Source organism: Pholcus phalangioides, unplaced genomic scaffold (assembly GCF_987345545.1).
Source record: "Pholcus phalangioides strain wild (caught in Gottingen) unplaced genomic scaffold, Ppha-v1.0 ptg000012l_1, whole genome shotgun sequence".
In the NCBI taxonomy this organism is placed as follows: domain Eukaryota; kingdom Metazoa; phylum Arthropoda; class Arachnida; order Araneae; family Pholcidae; genus Pholcus; species Pholcus phalangioides.
The window spans coordinates 2,918,806-2,935,488 of record NW_028301605.1 but is presented as its reverse complement, the minus strand read 5'-3'; the positions used below and the strand labels follow the sequence as shown (position 1 = coordinate 2,935,488).

General features: G+C 34.8%; 1 protein-coding gene across 2 annotated transcripts in view; it reads left to right on the top strand.

Annotated features, from left to right (window-relative positions):
* LOC149079146 (NBAS subunit of NRZ tethering complex-like) overlaps positions 1 to 15,301 on the top strand; it is a 110,917-nt gene extending 95,616 nt beyond the window's left edge. Inside the window, exons 50-57 of one of the 2 annotated variants that reach the window (XM_089240028.1) lie at positions 1,184 to 1,329; positions 1,449 to 1,544; positions 5,430 to 5,538; positions 5,687 to 5,773; positions 8,870 to 9,015; positions 10,785 to 10,908; positions 11,584 to 11,712; positions 14,766 to 15,301. In XM_089240028.1, coding sequence (XP_089096154.1) covers positions 1,184 to 1,329; positions 1,449 to 1,544; positions 5,430 to 5,538; positions 5,687 to 5,773; positions 8,870 to 9,015; positions 10,785 to 10,908; positions 11,584 to 11,712; positions 14,766 to 15,065 — 1,137 coding nt within the window. In that variant the 3' untranslated portion in view covers positions 15,066 to 15,301. The remainder of the gene's footprint in view (positions 1 to 1,183; positions 1,330 to 1,448; positions 1,545 to 5,429; positions 5,539 to 5,686; positions 5,774 to 8,869; positions 9,016 to 10,784; positions 10,909 to 11,583; positions 11,713 to 14,765) is intronic. The other variant, XM_089240029.1, reaches the window with a different exon arrangement.
* The last annotated feature ends 1,382 nt before the right edge of the window (positions 15,302 to 16,683 follow it).

Below are 16,683 nucleotides of genomic sequence, written 5' to 3'. Positions count from 1 at the left end.
TATACAGTGGGAACCCGATATAGCAAACTCCAATCCAACAAATTCCTCAATTTAACAAAAAAATTTCTGTAATTCTGCCAAAACTAAAACTCAAACCCTTTTTTTTCTTATTTCTTGCCACCCAAAACCGCAATCTAAAGATTTGACTTTCAGGAATTAACCTTCAGTTCTTCTCTAGAGACAAAAATAAAAAGGGATAGTAGGACGCTATTCCTTTTTGAGTGAAGGGGGCAATAAAGCCATTAGGTAGGAAGGTTTCAGCGGCAAATCGCTGCACATCATGACAGAAAACTTTGTGGTGTGTGCATGTTTAGATTTCAGTACAGAATTCCTTATAGTAAACGAGTTACTTCAAGTTTATGCTCTGTCTTGACAAGCACAGAGCAGCAGGTCACTTGAAAAGAAAGTGTTTTTTTGATTAGCTAAAAAATGACAATTTTGACAGAATTTGATAAAAATGTTCAAGGTACTAAACTTCTATAACATAAATTTTTTATGCATCCTAACTTTATTCTTAAGTTTATTTTTATTTTTTCAATTTCTGTCAGAAATAATTTGCAACCCCAAAGTAAGTATATTTTTGAAATTAACCATTTTGAGTGTGTTTATGCCCCTTATCAATTTTACTCTAATTTAACGATTTACTTGATTTAAAAAATGAAATGGCTGGCTTCTTATGATTCGTTAAATCAGGGTTCGACTGTAATAGAAAAAAAAATTTCTTTTTTTTTTCTCTCTCTCTCCCCTAGATTTATTGTTCTCAGAGTTGGGTTAGGTGAGGGAGTGAAAAGACTTACTTGCGCGATTGAAAGAAAAAAAGGTATAGTTGTTTCCACTGTCCCTTTCTAATGCAGATCAGTGGAATGAATTACACCAGAGAGAAGGTTGATACCATATCTAACTTAAGTCTGATTCACTTGCAAAAATTCATGGTCAGTAGGAACATTTTTAATGTGGAAGAGTTTTGTTGCAAGAGAGATAACCACATTTGTAATGGCCTTTTTTTTTCCTAAGATGTCATTGCTGTTGTTATACTTTTGTGTTTATCAACAGTAAAATAACATTTATATTATGCTTAATTTATTTTAAAAAAATTGGTAATATTTGTAGAGATTTGTAAGATAACTTTGATGAGAAAAATGTATGTAAAAACTTATAATGATGCATCTCTGTTTATTTTTAGTTGAAAGAGTTGCTGACAAAAGTTGTCTTAGAAGGACCAGACTTATCAATGTTGAAAGATCTGTTGGCATGCTGCCCTTCAGATGTTGGGTGGGAACCTGCAGATGCATATATGGAAGCAGTACGTCTAGTCATTGGTCAAATGAGGTATTAGTCATTTATATAGTCAAAGATTTATATGAAAATAGAATTAAAAACCAGAAAAATGCTGTAAAATAAAAATCAAGATGTTTTTTTAATAAAGTTTACAATTCTTTTCTGTTCAGAGGAAATGTGACGGGACATTTTTCTTTCAGTCTGAAAGGTGATGCACCTTCATTATCAGTATTGGAGAAGGTGCTGAAAGATATATCAGATAATAGGTGAGTTATCTTAATATGTTTCATTATTGCTTTAAAGTATACAAGCTATCTCGCACAATAGTTAATTCTGGTCTCTGGTGAAGCTATGTGAGGTTTTATGTAGGGCAGGAGTGACAATCTCTAGTCCCCCGGGCCAAATGTGGCTCATAAGGTAGTTTCACCTGATCTACTAAATGTGTTCTTGTGAAAACAAAAGTATCAATTGTCACAATACAATAACTGCACCAGTTTTTGTGACCTGAGAGAGGTAATTTGTATATCTGGCCCTTAGACTGAAAAAGTTGTGCATTCATAGAGTATAAAAGTGGATGAGGTGACCTGTCATTGTTTGCTGATAAAAGAAGGGCATTGAAAAAAGCAATAAGGGATAGTAAAAAGGAAGTTGAATCTAGGTTGGCAGATAATGTTGGCTCTGACTCAAAATCATTTTTTAGGTACGCCAATAATGGATGTTGGCCCCCCTCTCGATAAGAGGATCTAGAGTAGAGAACAATGTAGGTATGTGTAGTGCTTTCAATGACTTTTTTGCATTGGTTTGCAATAGAGAATACAATATTCAATGTACGGGTGTTGTATGTAGTAATAAAATCCTCAACGTTATTCAAGTGGAAGATGTGGAGGTCCTAAATCTTCTAAAAATGTATGTGCAAGCAAAGCACCAGAGACTGTGTCCAATTGTCGTCCAGTGAGTTTGACGAGCTCCCTCTCGAAAATTTTGGAAACTGTTATCAAAAAGCAATTGGTGAAGTGTGGCTAGATGAGAATAGTGCATTGTTGGATAATCAGCATGGGTTCAGGAAGAGAAAGTCACGTGTAACTGACCTTCTTTGCTTCTGTGATCATGTGACTAACGCTTTGGGTAATGGCAAAAATGTAGATGTTGTTTACCCTGATTTCCAGAAGGCATTCGATCGGACCCAACATGGTAAACTCTTGAAGCGTTTACACGAGATTGGGGGAAACTTGCTGAATTGGATAGAATCGTGGTTGACAGATAGATCACAACAGGTTATGGTGAACAGGGAATTCTCTAATTGGACAGGCATCACTAGTGGAGTTCCTCAAGGAAGTGTCCTTTTCCCCACTCCTTTTCTGTCTGCTTTTGTGTCTCCTTTTCCCCATCTTTTTCCACTTTTTATCGATAAACTCGATCAGGATATCGATGGGATTGTTAAAAAATTTGCAGATGACAAGAAGCTAATGAAAGTAGTTGGGAATCAAAATGATAGGGAGTTGCTACAGACCCACTTGAACAGAATTGCAACATGGGCAAATGAATGAAGCATGAAGTTTAGCGTTTACAAGTGCATGGTTGCTCATTTTGGTTTGAACAACCCAAGTGGTCTCATTTTCAAAAAGGTCTCTTCACATTCTACTAAAGTCATTCTTCTGCTTTTCTAAGGCTTAGTTCGTCCTGGAGTATGCTGTAAAGTTTTGGAAATCATACCTACAGAGGAACATAGACTTGGTTGAAGGGGGTGCAGAGAAGAGCTACATGTGTCCTCGTTGACATACGTGGCTTGAGTTATGAAGAGAGACTTCATTTTTTAATATGTTTACTTTTGATGAACGCAGTTGTCTGGGAGATATGATTGAAGTGTTCAAAATTTCCAATGGTATGAATAGACTGGACCATGATTTATTCGCCGTCAATCAACTGCTTTTACAAGGGTACACCAGTATCGTTTGGTAAGGGACAATTCTAGGTTATGGTGTCGCAGGGAATTTTTCTCTAATTGGGTTGTTAATAAATGGAATAGAGCCTGGAAATTACCCTTGAGGGGTAGTAAATTTCTAACAACACAATTGAAACATTTAAAAAGAAATACAATAAACATGTTGGGGTAAATCGAGAAGCTATCCATACTTAGAACAAAACAACCATAAATACATTTATGGCCATTGCAATATGGGCATCTTTTTCTCAGCCACCTTGTTGGGCATTTTACCTGTTGTGGTCTTGTATTTATACTGTATTATAAAACTAAAAAAAAATAATGTGTACAATTGAATAAGCTCTAGAACTGGGGTTCTTAACCCCACTGTTTCACAGTCTGTGAGCTTAAATGATGGAACAATTAACTTATTGTTCTTACAATTTTTCATACTTAATATTGTTTTGTAAAAGGGTAGATGAGAGTATATTTGTTACAGTAATACCCCAATTTATGCTACCCACAGTTACACGATTTTCTATGAAAAATTCGCATTTCGGAAATTAAACTATATAATCATGGGACTAATACTGACATAGTAGAGATTATTATTGTAATTCAGTAAATGGTTGTTTTATTCAGTCAAAACATGATTTGTGATGAAATTGCACTGATTTTTTGAGTAGCTACAGCAGGGCTAGACAAATCGAAAAAAGTTTAGGCACCAAGCAATTTTTTTACTGACAAAACCATTCCAAAATAGTGTATTTTTTTACTTGTCCAGGACTTATAAGGGCACCTTTACATGCTAGCTGATATGCTGGCATAATTTCAGATAATTTTGTGCTGTCCTTCGACTTTAATTAAGTTTATCACTCATAAAAAATATTAGGTGCCAATTCTCACATTGTCAAACCTTTTAATCACCATGGTGACCTGGTGCCTGGGATTTGTCCAGCAATAAGCTATAATATACGAAGATGAAAACTTTTCCGCGATTCATAACTGGAATATCATGTCTTGTTCGATATCTGCCATTTTTGCAAAGAAGGCCACAATTTCATACTTGAAGTCCAATGCCAATTTGAGATATAATTTGTTTAATGTGATACTCTTTGATGACAATGCACCTGGTCTGTAACTTTCAGTTAAGTACAGTAGAACCTTGATTATCCAAACACATCATGACAAAAGGGTTTTCGGAAATGTGAAAAGTTCGGTAAATCAATTTCAAAACTAATTTAATAACGCAGAGGAACAAATTGAAGTTTGATAACAAATGATACCCCTCCCCCTCCCCTGGCAAAACCATGATAAGAAATTTTTTGTTGTTGAGAAGGCGCACTCTTCCCTCTCATTAAGGCACACCCATAGGATTAAGATGAATTCATGAGACGAAAAGAAAAAAGATGGCAGCTAAATCTGATCCTGTTCATGCATTTTTTTGCTTATCAATTGTTTATACTTACATAAACTACCCGGATCCACCCCGTACTTACATCTACAGCTCAGAGGTACCGCATGTACAATTGTTTGGATGTGGATTATTGTACATTAGAGGGAAGCTATCGAGTTTGGAGATAAGAGGATTGAAGTTCCAAGAAAATACCAACTGTTGAGCATCATTTACTATAGAAAACTGAAAATAAGAGGTTGAAAAGGTGCTTGATTGACCAAGTTGTTTGGAAAATTGATGTTGATAGTGTTCGGATAAATGAGGTTCTACTGTAATTTCAACTCATGACTGAAAGTTGTTTTCTTGCCGAAAAACACAAGCAGTTTATTTCTTTCAATGGGCTGATGTGTTATTGAAAATTAAAAGTGCTTAACACATGACTTTCATTTGCATAGATTTTAGGAGAATGCAGTTCTCTTTACTGGACCGGATTGCAGTCTTAACGCAAGTTAGATTTTATGAAGCCATAGAAGAGTGCCATAGCATTACAGTCATAGTTACTAACAAAAAAATAGGTTGTTCTTTCAAAAGTTTAGTCCCAATGAATTAATATTTATGTGTATTTCTATGGAAAACTGTATCCCAACATATACAATTTCAACGTACAGGATGATGTTGTCCCCACCTATTGCATAACTTTGGGGTATTACTGTATTTTTTTTGTTGTAGCACAATACCTGAAAGATGATTATTTTATATCAAGATTTTATTGAACAATATGGGGAAGCAAGTTACTTTTGAATTACAGAACCATATCTTCTCCATTTCTCACAGGAATGAACTTATGATTGATGATATGGTTTCTGATATGTTGTGTGAGTTCTGTCAAGATAGTGATGTTCCTGTCAGCTTGAGGCTTGAAGTGTTGAGACTTTTAGAAAAGGTTTGAGGTTTATTTCTCCACTTTTTCATCCTCTTGTGTGAGGCTATTTTTAAAGTGACTTTATTATGAGCCAGATCTATAATTACAACTCAAAAACCAGATTTTTTTTATCTATTATTCCAACCAATTCTACTATTTTATTTTACAGACAAATTATCTCTCAGAAGAATTCAGCGATTTACTTCTATTGTACCAGACTCAAGCTGTTGTTTCTCTAATATGGCCTGACTATGAGGTAATTTCACACATTACAGAAGATTATCATTGCTATTAAAATTTAAATGCAGTCAAACTTATGTTATAGTGGCATTGAATGGACTATTAAATCGATGAAAAACTGTCTTTATAACCAAGTTGAGGTAGACACTGGTGACAAGTACATAATTGTATGTTTTCAAGAAGTAGTCAGTGAAATTCTTATGTTCAGTTCCATTCTAATCACGCTGACTACTAAACCACATATGCCTCTGCAGAATTTCTAACAAATTGGTATATGCCGGAATGTGTGTGTATACGTGTTGTGAAACTACAGTGAAGTTTGTTTCAGTGTAAATGCTTGTTATGTGTAATGCTACTAAACCAGACATGAACCTCGTCCATATTCCTCTGCGGAACTTCTAACAAATTGGTACATGTTGGAATGTGCATGTACGTATAGTGAACCTTCTGTGAAGTTTGTTTCTGTGTAATGCTTGTTATGTGTAGGTCTGCCATCTGCAATAAATTTTTTAAACTTAGTTTTTTTCTATCATAGTGAGTGAAGTGTAATGAATGAATAATTGTAACGTTGTAGGCCTGTTGCTCTCTGCGGCGAGACTTTTTAATGGAGAGATTGACTTGCATTTACGCCTCAAAGTTGAAATTCATTAGGAGTTTTGTATTTGCCTTGTTCGTTGGCGATTTTCTGAGTTTATCAACATTATTTGATATGGGAATCAACTGGCACCAGCACTTATTGATGTTACATCTGAGATATCATAACAATCAAGATTGCAATAACCAAGTTTGAGTTTGCAGTAATTTTTTAATTTATCAAGAATGAACTAAAACATCATATGCATTGTAGTCAACCTTCAGAATGCCATTTCATTACCCATAAGTGTTTTGCAAAAGTAATTGTTGCTTATAAGGCTTGATTGAGAGTTCTTAAAACTCAATTTTGTTTTTATTACTGACTATATGAATATATCCGACATGTTATCATACGATATCAATCTACTCCCCATGAATAATTGGTTGCTGAGCAGTGATAGTTGTGAAGACCCAGATTCAAATCTGACTTTTACTATGCCATCAGTGAGTTGAAGTTTATTTTCTGTGGTTTTTTTAACTTCAAGTGGCAAATGTGAACTGATCTCTCATTTAAAACAGAGAGCAATCAGGCCTACAACATTCCAAAATTTCATGCAGACTACATCAGACAAAATAGCTTGCTCAGTAGTTTTCTTCCAAATTCCATAGACAGATGTCAGCATTTAGCTGTTTATGTCAAAACACATGACAGGTGTACACTAAAAACAAACTTCACATTAAATATTGGACACACATGCGTGCACACACACACTCACACGTACACACACACAAGTTTCTCAAAGGAACTTTTACGAGATGCATGTGTGGTTTAGTAGTAGCAATGGTTGGTTAATGCTGTAACCTATGGTTTGACATGACATAGCCTTGTCAGGTCTGTATTCTAAACCCTGGTGTGGCTTGTCAATAAACATAAAAATTATAAAAAATAATGCAGACATTGTTTATCAAGTTGATCTAGATGTTTATACACTATCAACATCTGCTATTGTGCTATACACTATAATACAGTAGAGGATGCTTAATATGATCACATTGGGACTCAGGGTTTATAATAACAATAACCAATTTATAATGGAGGAGAAAAAATCCCTCCCCCCTCTTGCAAGTACCACAACCATATGTCCTGTTTAAAATAGGATTATGTACCCGCTACATTTCAGTGCAGTGGTCTTTAAACCAGCAAACTGTCATGAATGTCAATGACTGGCATGCATCTATGATCATTTGAGTATATTTCATCAAACCAGTTTAGAATAAATTCATCACCATGGGTTTTAATTCTTAGCCTCACCGATAGCTAAACAGTAAACATATGAAAAAAAAGAGTTAGTATTGAAGAGAAATATTAACATTTTATGTTAAATAAACATAAACACTTAAACATTGCATAATGTTCAACAAAATTGTAATTCATAATTTGCACATATATGCTTTTTTGAAGAAAAAAGAGCAATTTTTGTATTTTTAAATACAAAACTTATCTAGCTTTCCTTGTCTTTGTTGTTCACAGAGTTTATTGTTTATAAAAGTTTTGTAGTATTGCTGTTGCTGGAAATCAGATGACTAATAGTGGTGTTGGAGCTGTTGTTATTGTGGGTGCTTGAGCATGTTCCAGACTCTGCACACAAAGATGGGCTGGAAAAGATCTGGGCAATGTGATAAGTCTGGTTGCAGAGTTCTGGTGTTTATTTATGGTGGTGTTTGAGCACCCATGGTAATTTGTGGCACGGATATGAGCATGCCTAGAATCGATTCAGAAATCAAAATTTCCTATATAAAGCTCAAGATGAGCACCCACAGGTTAGAAACACTTCAGATTTCCATGCTGACAAACACATAGCAAAACACATAGAACTCCCATTTTGCTGCTTGTTTGAGGTAGTGATGCTCTTACATCTGCTTCCTCTCATACGTACATACCATAGCATACCATAGATCCCTTGAGGGAGTCAAGGAACTATGCACAAGGAATTTGATTCTGGTCATTGAAGAGAAACTGGCAATGAACCGAAGGTATTTTTTTAATACTTTCATTTTTCTCCCCGCAAATGTAGCACCATATGGAAACGTATCTTAGCAGCTGCAACAGCATGTATAATCCGATAAGTTAAACTAATAAGGGAGTAGTAAAGTAATGTTTTCTAGCAGGGACAGCGGGGGGGGGGGCATTCTTTTGTCTCTTTCATAGTCTGCAGGCTAAGATAACTTATGGGGGGGGGGGTGTGGTTCACCCTTAGCATCAAAAAAACTAAAAAGAAAACCTATGAGAAAAAAATCAAAATCTGGGATTGAAAAAAAAGAAGTTAATAACATTAACCAAAATCCTAATTTTAAAAAAAAAATTCCCCCTTTTAATGGAATTGGTCCTTTCTGTTATTTGTGAAAGTGATAACAATACCTGAATGATAACATTATCTGTAATTATAGTAAATGGTGTTGACTCATCTTAATGATTAATTCATTTTCATCTATGATTTCAAATCATGTTTATACAATGTTTCATGCTGATGTTTCCTAGGTCATTGAGAATGACATTGGAGATGAATCTGAAAGAAAAAAGTTATTCCGAAAACTACTCCAAGCTGCTTCCAATGTTGACCAGTTCTGTTCCTTGGCTGAGTTGTTACATCATTGGCCGGCTTTTGCTGATGATGGTTCAATCGAGTATGTATTTATCAAGAATTTTTTAGAAACTTTCTTCTCTTGATATATTTTCTATGTATAAACAATGTGTAGAAGAGTCTTGATAAGCAAGTTTTATTGTCACCAGAGTACGCCATTTCAACTGTCTGATGAACTTTTTTTTATGTTTAAAATGTAACCCTTCCTGACCCAGTGATTCCAATTGGAGGGCATGGTAGCCCAGGTCAATAAAATATTTGCCCAAAGTAAACAAAGGATGTTTAAAGGTGTCGCGAGATCGATACCCAATTTGTCTTTGTCAGAAACTTTCCTGATACAGGGGTATAACAGAAACGGCGACATGACCACAGAAAACTCCCTGCTACCACATTGAACATTTTATAGGACCAGACAATCCTGCTTCCCATCTCAAGGAGATATCGAAGCGTCCCTTCTACTGCAGGGAGTCCCACATTGAGGGGAGGGGGGGTCAGCTTACCAGCCTCTCGGTGAATGTAAAGAAAGGCTGCCGTTCAGAATCGCTAATAAATTGTAGGTCCCTGTCTAATTAGCCCTCGTGTGCAGAAAGTACATTACATTTTTTGTCGCACCACGGTGGGACAAAAAATGATCAAATGATGACCAATTGGAAACACTAGCATTTCTTGGCTTTTATAGTTCATTCTTTGCAGAGAATGCTGCCAATTAGCATTGCATATTGTGATTCCATTCTTTGGTGATAGACAACAGCAGTTTACTGTTCCATTGCAATCAGTTGTATGAGAAAACCTTTTCATTCTCTTTGTTGATATGTACATTATGTGATTTTTGACTGCATGTGAAACTTCTGAAAATTAAGCAGGTATTTATTGTATATTTGAATGATATCACTATTGATTTTTATTTCTCATATGATCAGAAAATGATACACATAATTATACTACTAAATTTAAAATTATATAAGTTGAATATTTGCCTCAAAAATATCAAATTTTGTCAATTAGAATTATTTCAAAATTTCACTACCGAAATGTATTTTCCAGGGAAATATTGGATGCACGTGTTTTATTGGATCTAAGACAAAATAAATTGATAAAAAAAGTTTTCAACTGTCCGAAATAGTCAGGTCAGAAAGGGTGAATAGTGATGTCTATAAACTGTCAATTTTGAAGAAAATCTTGGTTGGTTATTTGTCTTTAAACGTTTTCTTTAATTGAAAATGTATTAGTCGAATCTGAACTATCCGGCCTAATGTGGCGGAAGGGCAGGCCAGTTAATGAGTTAATGGAGAAGAAGCCAGATAGGTTGGAGTTTTATAAGTTCTCACTTCTCCTACCCCCCCCCCCCTCCCGATACGATACCATCACACACTTTTTTAATACCAAAAATTGCTCTTATTTATATTTTGTGACCTATTTATTGGTACAGGTCAGTGCTTTATACATGAATGCATACATAATGTAAATGTTTGTTGTGTACTGTACTGTACATATTAAAAATTTATTACAGAAAAAGGAAGTCCAAGAATATAAATATTGTTACGAAAATTATGTAAATACTTCTTATTTATCATTTAATATGCCAGTTTTTGCCTGTTAATAGCCAGTATCTTATGTAACACATTTCTTTGCAAATATTTCCAAATTGGCAACAAACTTAGCGAAGTTTAGCAACAGCTCTGATGATTTGGCGACGTCATGGTGACAAGAGACTATTCCGGACAGTCGAGATTCTACTGTATATGTTTTTACCTAACATTAATTCAATCAATACCTCTTGTAATGACTTGGGTTCTTAAATTTCTCGTACAGATCGGCAGAAGTTCTGTGGACTGAAGTTCTACACAAGCTAGCCAGTTTTCCAGAACAGAAAGCTCAAGACAAAGTTTTATATTTCTTTGATAAAGCACATTCCAGAGTATTGCTCAATCAACAGGTGATGATTCATGTTTGTTTTAATTATGAAAAAAACATACATAACCAAAATACAAATTGCCCCCAATATTTTTATTCAGGATTTTATTTTAATTACTATAATTTCCTGTGCATAATTTGCAGCTGCATATAATTCCCCCAGATGTAAATTTTGCTACTTTGAGAAAAATATATCATTGTATGGTCTACAGAGTGGAAACTAATCTATTTGTCAAAATTTCATTCATAGATAATGAAATTTTCAGGAATGGAAGTGGTTGTTGTTATGTTTTTGGAGGGAAAAAAATTTTATTTTTTCTACTGACATCTGTATTCCATTTATAAATCTTTAAAACACTGTTTTATGCAAATTAATTTCTTAAATATTTATTTCTTTTCCAAATTCTCTTGCAAAACAAAAAAAATCTGCAGGAAAGACACTGGAATATGATCCATACTAAGAGATTACGATGTTCTTTTAACATACAATCCAGGGATTATATGCGAGAAAATACAGTATTTGAAATCTTTGCGCATGCCAGCTGAAAAATTTCCGAAAGGGGGGTCATCTGCTTTTTTTTTCTCTTTTCAAGTTTGGCATTTATTTTTGGTATCAACTCTTCTGAATATAAAATTTTAAAAGAGAATAGGTTAATTTCGATTATAGTAAAAATTTTCATTTTAATTTATATTTCAGTCGTGCTTGAAAATATTCCATGAAGTATCGAAGCAAGGCAGTATCTTGCACACTTTGAAGTTTGCTTTTAGGACTGTATATGAAGATTTACATTCCATGGCCATCAGCAAATTGAAGCAGCATCAAGAGGTAAGAAAAAAAGTTTCTTTTGGGTTTTTACTCCACCAAACGTTTTATTAGATATTTTTTCTGCTACATATTTAACATTTATTAAAAATTCATTTTTTATAACCTTCAAAAAAGTAATAACACTGTTTTTTGCATTAACATAAGCAGGGGCAGCTCTAGCTTACCTGCTGCCCGGTTGCAAAGGCTCATGTACCGCCCCCTACAAATGACCCTGGTTGAAGATTGACAGGGCTTCAGCCTAGGGGACCTTGAGATTAACCTAATTCTTTTAACGACAAAGTCATCAACCATTGGTGACTGAGGAAACATTTTTGTGACCGAACACTCAGCTTTTGAAGAAACTGTCCCATTTTAAAGAGGTTGTTCTGCTTTTTGGCCTATAATTATTTTGCCGCTCTTATACTTATTGCCAGATAACTCAATCCACAAAACAGTACTGATTGATGAGTCATCATTACTTATACTTATTCTGTAAAGATTATGCATAATGAGGTGATTTTTTAAAATAAATTTGTTTCACACACACAAATTTATATGAACTTAAGGGAAAAATTTAATAAATTCATTTTTTAATAGTGGAATTTGTGATGCAGAATTCTTCTTTTGCCTTTATTTGACCAATCCTGGAAAATTCATATTTAAGTGCACCAAAATGCACACTTGCCTCCCTTGTGATGGAGTACATTGTTTCTGGTATTACAGTCCCGAGCCTTTACTGTTCCTTCAAGTTTTCTCAATAGTTTTGTCACCAGATTATGGCTAAAAAGCTGATAACATGAATTTTTACTGTTGGAAATTTTTAAAAACATTTGGTGTCTTATTAAAGACACAGCCACCTTACATCAAGCTACGGCCCCTTCGAACCTGCCACCATTGTGCATCACACTCCTTGCACCCTCGCTTAAACCGCTCGTGAACACAAGTGTGTAGAAGGTTTTTTTTAAATTTTATGAGATGATTCTATTATGTCTCCCAAGCTATGAATTATTTCCAATGCATTAAAAAAAAAAGGATGCAGTCATACCTTGGTTAACAAAGTTAATTCTTTCTGGGGTCACAGTCGCTAGCCAAAATGTTATTTTCCTATAGATCTCTATGGAAAATTGTTTAGTTTCTTCAAGGTAAATGGCCCAAATTTTAAAAAATACACTTAGAAGCATTATAAATAACACTAAAACTGACCGGAGACTAAAATAAACAGCTTCACAATCAGATGAAGGAAAACCAACAGGAAGATGAGAAACTGAAGGTCTTTTTATTTACATTATTGCAAGGTGATTACATATTTCCTCTTGCTGCATTTTACTGGAGAACTGACGATCCTTCCAATATAGAAAATAAATGACATACATAAATATAAATGACATATTTGAGTTATACATGCTATTTGGATGCTTCTTCTAATTGGAAGTATGCCTCTAGGGTCAGTGGTTCATCAGTAAAATGTGATAAGGAGAATAATGTAATAACCCCTCAATACACTACCTGGCTAACCCGGTTCGTATGTGTCTTCTTTAGCAATGTGATCAGCTTGTTTCTGTGTCTCACACATGCAGATCAAGAAATGTAAGCTCCTAGAATATCCAGACCATTCAGTTTTCTGCTTAGAGTCTCACACTGAAAGAACTTGTGTGCAAAAAAGATTGAAGTACACACAGGTGGTTTTTTGTAAGGCATTTTGCACTTCGCTTTTTTCATTCATTTTACACAAAATGGCACTAAAGCTTTCTGAAAGAAAAATAGAGGTGTACCCAAAAAGTAATTCTAAGATGGACATAAATTAATCAGACTTGAAAGATATCAATTCTGCTCATGATGGTGGCTGTGTTATGTGAGTGAATGCATATATGTCAATTAAAACATTTGTTAGCCAAGGTAGAAATATTGCAAAAGAAATCTTCATTAGCTGAGAAATTCATGAGCTGAAGTATCACTAGCTATAAACTAAATTATCTGGACTCGGCCACAAAACTGGGTAGGAAAAGATCTCTGTAACTCGGAGGTCGGGCATTCATTTATTCACTGTTCCTATGAATTTTTCTAACCACAAAAAATAAAACAACATTATTCTGTGTTTCCACTTTCGGACACAGTAGCCCAGGTCAATAAGATACTCACCTGAAGTACCAAATGATGGTTAGAGGTGTTGCGAGTCTGATACCCGGTTCATCCTTGTCAGAAAGTTTCCTGACACAGGGATACAACAGAAATGGTGACATGACCAGAGCTGTCTTAAGAGCATCATGGCTCCCAGGCCAAGTGATTTTTCTGAGGTCCTTTTAGGCAAATTCTCGAAAATTTCAACCAGTTCTCATTTTTGTGAGGCCCTTCTTCTCTTGAGGCCCCAGGACATGCCCGGGTGGGTCCTATGCCTTAAGACGACACTAGACATGGCCATAGAAAAGGATTGCTACAGCAGGGAGTCCCGCATCAAGGGGTTAGTGCACCAACCTCTCAATGAGTATAAAAAAAAGGCTGCATTCGGAATCGACAATAAATTATAGGTCCTTGTCTAATTAGCCCTCGTGTGCAGAAAATGATTGTGGTGCGACAAAAATGATCAAATGTTCCCTATTTCTCAGTAGCCTAACAGCCTGAAAAGTTTGAATATCCCTGTAAATTCCGGCCAAGTAAAAGCCTGTACCTTCTCTCTTTAAATATTATGAGCCTTAAATTTTTAATATTTTGTAAGCCATTGAAATAAAAATGACTCAAATTAGAAAATAATGATAGAATGTAATAACTGCAATAGCACACTTTTATGTGTACGGAATTCTCCAATATCAAAGATTAAAGTGAGACACACAGGACAGATTTTGTTCATTTCTTTTGCAAAAAAAATGGTGGTGTTGATCTGAGTTCAGAAACTATGTCGGATTGAATGGTTATTGTAGGTCTTTATACGGGAGGAAAAATAACAGGGGACGAATAGGAGAACATTTAGGACGTACCTTAACAGTCATTATAATGGAATGGTCCCAATAATGCATGGAGGTTATAATGAGCATCAACTGTGCTCAGGTAAATTAATTTTTATTTTTTGTGCATTTCAGGTAACAAGTGATCAATTTGATGAAGAACTTGTCATTCTGGTTCTTGAAAAGCACTTGACTTCACAAATATTGTCGACTAGTCTGTATAAGTCTGTGATAGAGTATGTACTGAACCAGCAAGAGAACTTTGAGTCCAAAAAACAGTTTTCAATCGCATGCATTTCCAAAGAGCTGTCAGAAGCTGGATACGATGCAGAGGCGGGCAGTCTACTTTTACTACAAGACAGAACTCATAGCGGCCTGAGCACGTTTTCTTCAGCATTTAGCATTTTATCAAAGTGGATGTCGAAACCAAAGTGAAAAAATAGTTATATTGTTGATACTACTGTTGTAACTTTAAATATATTTTATTTTTCATGTTATGTATTTCATGAGCATCTTGGTTGTTAATGATTATTCTCCTATATTTCTGTTCTGGTGACTCTTCATGTTTGTCAACATGACTGCAAAAATTGTATATTATACAATTATATAATTCCTACATTGTTTTCCACTATGTATACATATGAATTTTTTTATGGAAAAAGAAAAGATGAAAAAAAATTTTTTTTGTTTGAGTAGTGCATGTTGGATAGTTTTTTCTTCAGTTTACAGGTCTATAGGTTGATTCAAATTAGTCTAAACCAAAGGTTCTTGACCAGCTTGTAGCCCTAGAACAGTCTAATGGGGGTCGCTTTTCATTTCTAATGTCCCCTCATCCAAGTAGGGAGCTTCTTTTTACAAATTAAATTATATCTTGTCATGGCTTTTTTTCACTTTGTTTTGGCCCGTAATCCACTTTGAATATATCATTGCTCCGAAGGATGACTATGTAGCCCCAGGTTGAAAATCATCTGTTTTGTACAGCCAGGGCCATCATTTCAACTTTTTTCCGGGGGGGGGGGGGAAAGCACATGTACTCAATGTATGTATATTTGTATATATATATATATACACCATTATTAGTGTATTTTCAAAAGCCCCCTGCCCCCTCTAAATGACGGGCCTGTGTATAGCACATATTCTTTGAAAATGCATAATTCTGGAATGTAAATGAGGATTCTTTTATTTTCATGAAAATCTTCTGCGGGCTGGATTGACTCCCTTAGCAGGCCAGAGATTGTGCTTCCCCTGGTCTAAACTATATTTTTTAGATAACTTCTATGGCATCAATGCACAAACTAGTTGTTTTATTTCACATGGAATTAATTTTGTGTACCATGTAAAAGCTGAATTACTTCTCTTGCATATGAGTTACTTTTTTTTTTTCAAAGGCATATGGAAGCTGAATAACCTCTTTGATAGCTGGTTGTATGAAGGCTGAATTACACAGAAGCTGAAAAATAAAGTATCGAATGATAATATTGTTGCCATTGCACATAAGAACATGGGAGGATATTGTGGTTTCAAGCATTTCAATTTTGTCAATAGCATTGTGTATTTAGACCAGGAATCTTCAACCTTTCAGACATTGTGGTCCAAAAAAAAGAACAATTTCCCATGAAGCCTAATAGCGCAGTATCTAGATTCAAAATTCTGCTGAGGAATGTGGATGAGGTGCATGTGTGGTTTAGTAGTAGTATTACTACTATCTAGATTCACGCAGTGGCATTTTAATAGGAGGACCTGATGGGGCCATATATTTTAGAATTTTATTTATTCTGATATTATTTTTCCATTAAATGTTAATTTCCATTAATAATTTATCATTGATTCTAAAAATAATATTTTTACTTAATTCAGAAAAGAAATTCAATTCTGAAAGTATATTTTCAAATAGTTCTGGAAATATCTTTCTTTAATTATGAATTTTCTTGAATTGCAAAATTATTTTTCCATCAATTCTGAAATTATAGTTCAGAATTGGAATATTTGATATTTCATCAGTATGAATAGTTAGGAAGCGTGTTTTCTTTTGAGTGTTTGCAGGCAACCGAAC